Below are 12,795 nucleotides of genomic sequence, written 5' to 3' on the forward strand. Positions count from 1 at the left end.
TCTGTTTCTTGCACCCAATTTAATCACTTTAATTATATTTCTACAGGACTTAAAATTAAAGAATTTGAAAATGAAACATTCTTCCAGAATGACAGCTATAAGTTTATCACATTGAAAGCATTTTTTCATGGCTGTGGCCATGTTGTCTACAACGGATCGCTGTATTATCATAAAGGGGGAACAAACAGTATAATTCAGTAAGTATGCATCAATATTTTATTCTGTTAAACACTATTTCAATGTTTAGCCAAAACTTAGAGTTTATTATATTCTAAATTAGTGACAGCTATACAGTTAGTACAATGCTGTATTCTTACATCATGTGTTAGAGATGTATAAAAGCACATTATGAAAATGGACCTGTGGCAGTACTCCACAGTGCCTAACTGGAGACTGCATTTTGATTTTAACCATGAGATTTAGAAAGGCTTAACACTATGCAGAAGCCTTAACTTGGATGACTTCTGCATCGCCTTAGCCTTTCTGATTCAGAGACCACTTTACCCTCTGTAGAGCCTCATTGCAGAGCAGTCTTGCAGGCAAAGCTACATAATTAATGTAACAGTCTGGGGGACTGGCTAGTGCTAATTAGGCATGTAGCTTCCCCACTGTTCAAAATTTGCTCAGCGAGGTGGTTCATTCAATTTAGTAAAATTTTACTTTAGGAGGAAACCATGACTGCTGTAAAAACAGTAGTAACCCATTCACTTATATGGAAATAATTACAGTGCAGGTAAGCGCAGCAAAGATGGGGGGGTATGTTAACCTGTGTGTGCACGCATGCGTGTGTGTGTGTGTGTGTGTGTGTGTGTGTGTGTGTGTGTGTGTGTGCGTGCATGTGTGCGTGTGTGTGCGTGCATGTGTGTGTGTTGGAGAGCTTGTTTATTGAGGAGTGGATATGGGTATGTGATTGGTAATGTTTGGGAATGTCTGTGTGCGCATGGGGGGAGTGCCTGTATGGAGAGGGTTGATTTTGTTAACACAGTGCATGCACCACTAGGAAGATCACTAGCACATTCGGGTCTGACAGCACTACTGTTAGATTCAGGACACATGGTAATATTGAGGTTTTCCTCATTGCAGCCATACCTGTTTCTGAATCTCATGTTCTTACTCTTGTACTAATTAACCAACCTCTGTGAGCAATTATTTAAATACTTGGGCATATGTCCTTTATTTAATGTCAGCTTGACTTTATTAACTTTTTGTTAAATTATTCCTTACAGTACTCAAAGAGAAACAAATGCAGGTACTGAAACACAGCTAGCATTAAACAAGCCTCTCAGGTAAAAACAAATCATCTGATGAAGCATTTTGTTTAACACAAAAGCACTTCCCTTGTTAATATAATTTGGCATTCTATCTCTCTGTTGTTATTCATTTTTACATGAGAGGTGTATTTAAACACCACTACCTGTGTTTCAGTACCCACATTTGTTTTTCTTTGAGAACTGATTTTCATTTACAGTAGACCCGCATTTTTCTTTTCTTTTCTGGACACTTGATTATTCCTTACAGTAGCTCAGGTGCATTCATTTTGGGACTAGCGTAGTATAACTCAAAGGACTTACAAGCTTATTTTCATTCATAATTTTTATTCCAACCCTTCAACCCTTCCCCTGTCTTTGTCACACCTATAAGCTTCTCATTCCAAGACCCACTGCACTCATTTTTTAACTGCACCAGTAACTGTAATTCTGAGGTCGAGCTTAGTAATTTACTATGACAGACATATTACAACATTCTGTCAGTTAGAAGCTTATTGCTTATATTGCATCACCAGGTCCTGTCAGGTTGTATATAAACTGACTTCTGTCAAATGGACTATTTGGTTGAGTGCAAATTAAAGTCAGTAGGTTATATTATATAGCTACAAAGATTAGACTATGAGGTGAAAAGCTGGAGGAAAGGAGAGTAACATAGGTGGGTGCATTGCAATAAGTATTGTTGAACAGCCTGTTGGGAGATCTGAATGTGATGCATGTAGGAAGACAGGGAAAATGAAAGGTAAGTGAGGAATGTAGGATGATGGTGGTGTACGGGATGCAGGAAATCAGGAAAGACAAGAAGCAGAAGTTAGAAGACATAAGCTAAGGAAGTCAAAGGGGGAGCAAAGAGGATTTTGGAGGGGGCAGATTAGGTACGAAAATCAAGTGGCTAACCATAGAGAAGGACACATATAATATGGGCCAAGTAGAGATGGACAGGCTGGAAGCAAGACAGAATGAGGCAGGTAGAGGACAGGTGGCATGTAATAGGCAAGAATTAGGACACAGCAGAGTAATGGGGGAACAAGCCAGAAAAGGACCCTCATGAGTGGAGCAAAAAGAAAGGTTCAGTAGGAGGAAGAAAGGATGAAAGAATAGCAAGAGAAGAGTACACAATGGAATCAGTGAAGATGCAGCCAGAAGTAAACAGCAGAAAAAAGTACTTACAAGATGAGCATTAAACAAAATAAAACTAAATAAACTGAAAACTGTTTTTAAGGAGCACAGGGAGTAAGCCATCTTTTAGAGCCCATGGGAATGTTGTAGGTGGTACAGCTGGATCACATGCAGCAAAAAAAGAAAAAAAAAAAAGAGACAGAGTATGTGGAGAGTGAAAAGGGTTTGGGGGATTGGAGACTAAGCCATCAAGATGATTAAAAACCTCAAAAATGAAGATAAAAATGACTGAATTACAGTAAAATTGGTCTTGAGACAAAGACAGGAAGAAATGGGAAGAGGTGAGCAAGGTGGTCACCAAGCTGGAGCAGAAAGCACAAGACAGTACAGAGATGGTAGGATAGAGAGAGAAAGAGAAAGACAGTTAGAAGCAGTTTCATTAGATATGCTTTTCTATGTCAACAGCCAGTTCACTGAGGAAAAATAGGTTCAGGGAGTTTAATGACTGACTGTAGAAGTTATTTTTTTTCAGTCATCTTTATTGAATTATCACTTGTGACATGCAAATTTACGTTCATATAAAAAAATCATGAAAAAATAAAACTATATTAAGATAAACATTGTAAGTCACATATATTGCTATATATCATATAACCTAAGCAATATTACATAAATGTTTCAATTCCTGCCTTTTTTTAAACAAGACGCATCTTTATTAAACCATCACTTACTACATAGGCAATCATAATTTTAGATAAATGAAAACAAACCACAGTGACACAATATAAGAATCAATCAGAGGAGGTTAGAAAGGATTGGGAAAAGAAATTAGATAAGCAATTCACAAAGAAAGAATGGGAGGATATATGTATGTCTCCCAAATACGACTGTAGAAGATGTTGTGAGAAAGGCTTGGGCCCAGTAAGGGAAAGAAGTGAAACTTAACAAGAAAACCAAATCTATATCAGTGGCAAGCTGCATCTTAGCAAACAAGGGACATCTGTACTCAAAGCTGGATTGCAGACATACATGTCTATGATCATAGCTTTAAAGTAGGATGGAAGAGTAGAGGGGTATAACAGAAATAGAACATGATAATAGGTGATCAGACACTATGCAAATGAAGTTAATAGACACAGAATATAGCACTGGAACAAATAGTGAGACCATTGAGCATAAACGGGTAGCATTAAGTCTGTGGTGGAAGGAGAACTACAAAGAGTGATAGAGAAAATACACTGGACACACAAACAAAAGCAGATGTGTGGTGAGACATCCATGCCAGGACATATGTTGTTTAGGATTGACACAGACAGAAGGGATGGGAGGTGAGTGGCAATCTTCACAAAGAAGGGTTTTAAATGTGAAATTAAGGAGAAGGGCTAGCACCCTACAGAGGGATTGCGGAAGCTTCAAGTCTCTGAATCTAGAGCGAGTTTCCTTGAACTTAAGAGAAAGGAAGGGGTAATTGTACCATGCACGATAAAAGTTTACTCACATGTCTAGCAAAGTCCAATGCAGGGTTAGAAATGTTTATCTGAAAGCACCATTAGCCAGCAAAGATCACACCTCTATATGCTACAAAATAGGAAGGGAGGAACAATAATACGTCAAGGACAAAGACAGTGGAATGGGAATTTGGAGATGAATAAAGCCAAGTTGCAGGAGAAGGTAATGTTTAATCCAGGAGCTTGAATTTTACTGGGTCTATGTTCAGCCATCGAATGGAACTTCCATCGAATGGCTGAACATCGAACCCTGTCCATCAAATGTTCATTCAGCAAACTTTCATTTCATCGGTGGGGAAAGTAACTACTTGGCCACCACTTCCCTATCTGTTCTTTTCTCCACTGTAGTGCAGTCTCAGAGTTGGTAAATATAGTCGGGAGGGGTGTGGGGATGAACCTGGGTGGGTTTGAAATACTACAGTGGGTTTGGGGATGTGGTGGCCAACTAGGCAGTTTCCCCATCGATGAATTGAATGTTCGTTGAATGAACATTTGATGGATAGGGTTTCATGCTCAGCCGTTCGATGGAAGTTCCATTCAATGGCTGAACATAGACCTAAATACATGCTCCTTATAAAGGCATTAAGCACTTCCATACAATTAATCCCTAATACAATAACTGAGAACAAAATGTTATGTTTTGCTTTTTTTTTACACAGACAGGAGCACCACTGACTCATTTTATACAAAAGCAACTGCTTAATTTTAAAAAGAACCTTATTCTGTTTAATTATCTAACCTATGTCTTTCAAAGGGTGCTACTGTCCTCCTTTTAGAAACAAACTAAGAATACATTTCCCACCATATAATCTATGAAAATAAAAAAAGGATTCCCTGTTTTGAAGGACATCTTTTAATCTAGCAATCAGTAAAAAAGATTTCACAAAGTCTTATCCAGCATGTTGGAACACTAGTCTGGCTGCATGGTGCAGAGAGATAGAAACATGATTGCAAATCGGGTGAAAGGGTTTGCTTAGTGGCCTCAACACTGGAGAAGCCACCCAGGGAAGGGGACGATTGAAGGGTATGAGCTGCTCCACCAGAGTGGATCATGGTTAAATGGGGCCCTAGGCAGAGTAGTTGATCAGCCACACACACACACCCACACACCCACAGGCAGGGCCCCACCCCACAACCATTCTAGTGTCCTATTACTTGGCTGTCTCTCCCCAGTTACTGTAAACAATGTTCAAACCTGTCAGTGTGCATGCTATTTTCATCTTTACTTTTACAATGATTACAGATATTTGGGATTAATTTAAAACTTTTATTTCAAATTTTGCAGCACAAACACTGATAGCCATTCACTAAACAAAGCAATACAGTCTCACAATGAAAACAGACTTAGCATGAGCAACAGTAAACTTCTCTGCCCTTGAAGCTCACATTCACTGAAATGGCATTGAAACCCACATCAACAGAAAATGATTAAGTTTACTTTTGGGCTGTTTTCAAACCATGGGCCCCCTGAACACATTTTTAAGACCATGCATACATGCATGTGTTTTTAATTCACCTTCCTTCCTGATTGTATTAAATTATATTCCTTGTTTAATGCAATACAGCTTCTTAGAGTATGTTTTAAATTTGTGGTTTTTAATGTTTTTCAAATAAACAGTGAAACAAACCATATGAACCAATAAAGACAAAACCACCTATTTCAAAACATTTCAACCATAAAATGCCTCTCAGACTGTTGTCATTACAATCTACCAGCATCACTAATTCCACATTAAAGAGAACTGTAACTAATGAAGAGGTTGCTGCTGGCTGCTGGCAAACAACTTTGCATTTCAGTGCTTTATCTACAAATTTAGGGTCTGCTATGCTTGGAGGAAAAATTGCTTGTGTTACAGTAAAAAATGGTGTCAACAAACAATCTAACTGATGTGAAAGAAGACAACCTACAACCTTCTGCAGCAAAAATAAGTAGACTACATGTTACACCATTGACACTATACAATACAACTATGACACTCTATGACTGACATTGTAATCCTCTGCAAAAAAAAAAAAAAAGAAAGAAAGAAAATTAAAGGAGAACTTGCAGTTGGTGTGGAGGTTTAAGGCACTTGGTTGACAATAATTAAGATCAGGGTTTGACTCTGAGCCAAGTCACTTAACTAGACAGTGCCAATATGCCACTAACTGGGGCATTTCAGGCAAATACGCACAATCTGCTTACTGTGTGGCAGCTGTGCTCTGTACTCACATGCAGTGCAACAGCTCTGATCCTTGCTCTGTACTGACACACAATGGAATATCTCTGATCCCTGCTTTCTACTCACACACAGTGGAACAGGTCTAACCCCTGCTCTGTACTCACACACAGTGGAACAGGTCTGATCCCTGCCTGAACTCACACAAAGTGGAATAGCCCTGATCCCTGCTGTGCACTCACACACAGTGGAACAACTCTGATCCCTGCTCTGTACTCACACACAGTGGAAAAGCTTTGATCCCTGCTCTGTACTCACACACAGTGGAAGAGCTCTGATCCCTGCTCTGTACTCACACAGAGTGGAACAGCTCTGATCCCTGCTCTTTACTCACACACAGTGGAACAGCTCTGATCCCTGGTCTGTACTCACACACAGTGGAACACCACTGATCCCTGGTCTGTACTCACACACAGTGGAACAGGTCTGATCCCTCCTCTGACTCACACACAGTGGAAGAGCTCTGATCCCTGCTCTGTACTCACACACAGTGGAACAGCTCTGATCCCTGGTCTGTACTCACACACAGTAGAACACCTGTGATCCTTGCTCTGTACTCACACACAGTGGAACATCTCTACACAGTGGAACAGCTCTGATCCCTGCTCTATACTCACACACAGTGGAACAGCTCTGATCCCTACTATGTAATCACACTCAGTGGAATTGCTCTGATCTCTGCTCTGTACTCACACACAATGGAACAGCTCTGATCCCTGCTATGTATTCACACACAGTAGAACAGCTCTGATCCCTGTTCTATACTCAAACACAGTGGAACAGCTCTGATCGTGGTCTGTACTCACACAGAGTAGAACAGCTCTGATCCCTGCTCTGTACTGACACACATTGGAACAGCTCTGATCCCTGCTCTGTACTCACACACAGTGGAATGGGTCTGATCCCTGCTCTCTACTCAAACACAATGGAATAGCTCTGATCCCTGGTCTGTACTCACACAGAGTGGAACAGCTCTGATCCCTGCTCTGTACTCATACACAGTTGAACAGCTCTGATCCCTGTTCTGTACTCACACACAGTGGAACAGGTCTGATCCCTGTTCAGTACTCACACACAGTGCAACAGCTGTGATCCCTGCTATGTAATCACACACAGTGGAACAGCTTTGATCCCTGTTCTATACTCAAACACAATGGAACAGCTCTGATTGTGGTCTGTACTCACACAGAGTGGAACAGCTCTCAGCCCTGCTCTGTACTCACACACAGTGGAAAGGGTCTGATCTCTGCTCTGTACTCAAACACAATGGAACAGGTCTGATCCCTGTTCAGTACTCACACACAGTGCAACAGCTCTGATCCCTGCTCTATACTCACACACAGTGGAACAGGTCTGATCCTTGTTCTGTACTCACACACAGTGGAAAAACGCTGATCCCTGCTCTGTACTCACAAACAGTGAAACAGCTCTGATCCCTGCTCTATACTCACACACAGTGGAATAGCTCTGATCCCTGCTCTGTACTGACACACATTGGAACAGGTCTGATCCCTGCTCTATACTCACACACAGTGGAACAGCTCTGATCCCTGCTCTGTACTCACACACAGTGGAACAGCTCTGATCCCTGCTTTATACTCACACACAGTGGAACAGCTCTGATCCCTGCTCTGTACTCAAACACAGTGGAACATCTCTGATCCCTGCTCTATACTTACACACAGTGGAACAGCTCTGATCCCTGCTCTATACCTACACACAGTGGAACAGCTCTGATCCCTGCTCTGTGCTCACACACGGTGGAACAGCTCTGATCCCTGCTCTGTACTCACACACAGTGGAACAGCTCTGATCCCTGCTCTATACTCACACACAGTGGAACAGCTCTGATCCCTGCTCTGTACTCAAACACAGTGGAACAGCTCTGATCCCTGCTCTATACTTACACACAGTGGAACAGCTCTGATCCCTGCTCTGTACTCACACACAGTGGAACAGCTCTGATCCCTGCTCTGTACTCACACACAGTGGAACAGCTCTGATCCCTGCTCTATACTCACACACAGTGGAACAGCTCTGATCCCTGCTCTGTACTCACACACAGTGGAACAGCTCTGATCCCTTTATCATTATAAAAGGGATTAAAACTGGTACACAAGTCTCTCAGACTTACCATTCAGAAATACAAGGACAAGTATGAACTTAGTGCTGCAGCTAAATCAAAACACAACCACATCATCTTCTTTACCTGTATTAGCAAGTTCAGAAGTAACCAAGAATTCTGTATTGAACTTATCTGACCCTAATAATAATGCTGATTTTCTTGTGAGTAAATTCTTTAAAACTTCACTTCACTCAGCCTCACCTCTGCCATTTCCTCCTCTCTCTGTCTCACACACACACACACACACACACACACACACACACACACACACACACACACGCACATCTTTTGAGAAGTGTAATGTCCCACCTTTCAAAACTCCTTCATAACGTGTCAAACTGAATCTCTCTACTGGTTATTCTCCGAGATGTGGAAAATGGAAATCCTGGTGCCCCTGCATAAAGGTGGTCCCTCTACTGACCCAGGAAATTATAGTAGTCCTATCAGTCTTACTAGTACTAATTTTAAGGCTACAAAACATATTATAGCTGAACTAATAAACAATGACATGGATGACCTTACTTCCAGCATTTCTACTACTTACTATAGAGATCATTTTCAACTTAAATCGGACAGTTTCATCAAGACTTGGGTACACATGTTGATAACAGTCTATCATTTAATGACCATGTCTTTGTGGTGGTTAGAAAATACTTCTACCTTGCTCAACCTATCCTTTGTGGTATCTTCTCAAGTCCAAAGAAGGTATAGTCATACTTTATTATTTATTAGGCCCATCTTGAATATAATACAACCTTTAGCATGTACCTAAACCAACTTAAGAGACCGTAACATTTCTTCATGAAAAAGATCTCAGGTGTCAGTACAGTTAGCTACTCTAACTAAAAGCCCTGTCCCTCTAATCACTGTTGCATAAACTCCTGAGGGGTTATCTCTGCTTATCCTTTCATGTTAGGAATGACCCAGCACACTTTGATCTCCTTCACCTAAGTAGAACCAGTGATAAAGCAAACAGCCATCTATAAAACCACATCAACAAAACAATATGGCATGATGAAACCTAATCCTATGTATCACCCATTTCTGGAATGGGCTGACCTTAACTATCAAGTATTTCCCTAGCATCCTTTAAAACCAGTTTTGCTTACTGGATAGGTGATGGCAAATTTTCACTTGGGATATGTGGAGAAAATCTACTTAATAAGGGACATTGTTAGTTTCCCATCAATGTTGGGTGAGCTTCTCAATGGTCTCCTCAGGTGTAAGCTTATAAAGAATCTATAACCTAAGAGACACCTAAAGTTCACCACCACATGCACACACACACACACACACACACACACACACACACACACACACACACACACACACACACACACACACACGCACACACACGCACACACACGCACACACACGCACACACACACACACAAACACATAATGCGATATCATGAATTATGTACACATCTCTATGTGTGCGCGTGTGTGTGTGTGTGTGTGTGTGTGTGTGTGTGTGTGTGTGTGTGTGTGTGTGTGTGTGTGTGTGTGTGTCCATCCTTAAGGGTCAATATGCATACGCTTATGCTGCATCCCACAACAGTATATTGAATGGTTCCTTGTGTGTGTGCCTGTCCTTTGCAAGGAGCATAGGACAAATTGCTATGCACCCCAGACAACCCTTTCCAAGTACCAAGTCCCCTGCTTCCCGATTGCTGTCATGGGTGCCCACATGGCATAGCTGTGTCCCTGTCTGGCCAATGCTTTTTCTTACTGCTCAGCACCATCTGACCACCCTAGCCCTATATACTGTGCTGTGTAACATTAGGTGAAGACTGTCAGGCAGTGCATTCTCCAGCACCTCCCAGGTGTGATCCTCTTTGTGTTTGCTGGAACAGGACATGCTTTTGCCTTGGTCTACATGCATAAAGCATGGGAAGAGCCATAGCATCAACATACAATGCATTAACATTCCAAACTGTACTCTTCTTTCTGCTTTTGTTTCCCACTCCCAGGGTGCTGTAACAATATCTGTGTACTTTTGTACTACACATTACAGTAACCGATCCCTCATGTACTATAATTTGTCTTGTGTGGCACATTGCTGTACAACCTTCAGGCATCTGTATAATTTCTGACTTGGTGTAGTGACAGTGTTTATGTATAAAAACTACAGCTGCCATCTTCCTTCAGTACCATCTTATATATAAAACACTGAGCTCACTGTTAAGTCTTGCACTCTCTCTGATGTAGGTCTCTTCCACTGGTAACTGCTCCTTTTTACACATGTAACACTGCCCATCAATGCCAAACTCTTCTGGTCACCATATATCTCCGATGGGTCCTATTGGGGATGTTAAAAACATTTGGGATCACTGTTCTATGGTATGAGAACAGAACAGACATCTGAGAGAGACATTATAGGTCATCTTAACACTGTACACTCTATTAAACCTGTGGGTGCCTAAGACACATACATACAGTCCTGCCGAGGTTCAGATCACTACAGTGATGTTCACCTGAATAAGTCACAGCAGCCATTCCTGTCTAACAAAACCCCTAGTAATCAATGTCCCACCAGTGTAAAAATTACGCAATCTAAGAATATAATACTATAGGTCATCTCAACACTGTACACTCTATTAAACCTGTAGGTGCCTAAGACACATACATACAGTCCTGCCGAGGTTCAGATCACTACAGTGATGTTCACCTGAATAAGTCACAGCAGCCATTCCTGTCTAACAAAACCCCTAGTAATCAATGTCCCACCAGTGTAAAAATTACACAATCTAAGAATATAATACTATAGTGCAAAACTGCTAAAACATACATCATGTGAAAACCTGATTCCAAAAAATCCAAAAAGAACAAAAAAAATGTGTGTATCCCACTAGCATCCTTAGCTATATACACCAACTCCATGGGGAAGTCTGCAACACAACAGTGGCTCTGCTCGACAGGGGCACAGGAAAATACTTTTCTTGGGTGGCGAAAGCCAGGGTACCTTTTTGGCTAGGTTTGTATAGGCCGTAGGGTCAATAGCCTAGTACCTACCTATGAACCTATGAACAACAAACTATGCTGCTTGCAGATGACACTGTTCAGTTCTGTGTATTGGTGCAAAGACCATGCTTTAACAAAGAAGCACTTTGACAGACATAGATTTACTTCAATAATGTAAAAGTCACACAGTCAACAGTGTGGCTGCCAACATAATTACATATTTTCTTCTGCCAATGCCAGTACTCACTACCTTAACATAAATGTCTAGTTAGAGTGACTGGAAGAAGTTAATTCAAATTTGTGACTTTCATAACTGAATAAAATATCGACCTGTTCACTAATCAATAGGTCAGTGTTCTTCATGTAAATATATATTTGTGTGGAATTATATTGTTTGTTTAGAGTCTGTACTAGTATCTCTTGTGTATAACATTTTATTATGTTTGCTACACACAGTTCTGTAGAGCACTTTATTTAATCTGATGTTCTAGTTTGTGTATTCTACGCATCAGTTAAACTACATGTTTAATTATATGCCCCTCTACTGCTACCACTTATTTTTCTTTATGCTAAACAGACTATACATACGATGTATGGTATAATACTTGTAATATCTGTTCCTTTTACTTAACATCTCGTTTACATCTGTTCATCCGGTATCTAGCCAGCTATTACATATTAGGAATTGTGTTTGTGAATGTTATGCACATCAATAGCCCTGTTACTTCTAAAAATGTAAATTCAATCTTTATGTTAGTAACAAAAAGTGTAGTATATATAGTTGTTATTCAACTTAGAACTTGTACCTCATAAATTGTTAGAAAAATGTTTCTTTCATTTACCCTTATCCATAAATAAACGTTATTTGCTCATCTGTGTATTCACCCGCTATTTTTGAGTAAATTTGCAATAAATAATGCTGTGTTATTTTCATGTCTCAGTTTACATCATAATCCAGACTAGAGTTAATAGCTTGTTAGATGACTGCATTAATATTGTTCATCAACAAAACACAGACACACACACACACACACACACACACACACACACACACACATACATACACACACACACACACACACACACACACACACACACACACACACACACACACACACACACATACACACACACTCCATCATCAACACAGCCATTATAACAAAACCATAAACAACACACTGATAGACTCTGTCTGATATATTAATTAAACTGACTTATTTGTTTTCTGTATAAAAGACCATTATTATTAATAACAAATGCAAGGAACTTTAACTGTAAATATCCTCTGCATAAACACGGATTTTCATTTTCGAGGAACATTGCAGTTTCCTTCTACATCTGAAAGACCTACTGTAGGTATGGTGATACAAGTACAAGTATAACAGAAATAATAAAAAAAAAAAAGATAAGCCAAAAAAATGATAATAACAAAATGTTAATAAAGCAGTATTGTCTGCATTACCACTATACGCTTTTCATTAGTGAATTTGTAATGCAACCCTTTATCTTCTCTGGCACTTTTTTTCTTACAAACTTATAACCAAAATAGTCTTGGCATTAAAAACAGCTGGAGAACTTGAACTGCTGCATAAACC

At 40.2% G+C, this 12,795-nt stretch overlaps 1 protein-coding gene across 1 annotated transcript in view; it reads left to right on the top strand.

The window, feature by feature from the left end:
* The window catches only part of GLDN (gliomedin), a 333,993-nt gene that overhangs the window by 301,238 nt on the left and 19,960 nt on the right, over window positions 1–12,795 (top strand). Inside the window, exon 9 of the mRNA XM_044077573.1 lies at window positions 47–197. Within this exon, the coding sequence (XP_043933508.1) occupies window positions 47–197 (151 nt within the window). The remainder of the gene's footprint in view (window positions 1–46; window positions 198–12,795) is intronic.

Source organism: Protopterus annectens, chromosome 7.part0 (assembly GCF_019279795.1).
Source record: "Protopterus annectens isolate FY-2018-M chromosome 7.part0, PAN1.0, whole genome shotgun sequence".
NCBI lineage: Eukaryota > Metazoa > Chordata > Ceratodontiformes > Protopteridae > Protopterus > Protopterus annectens.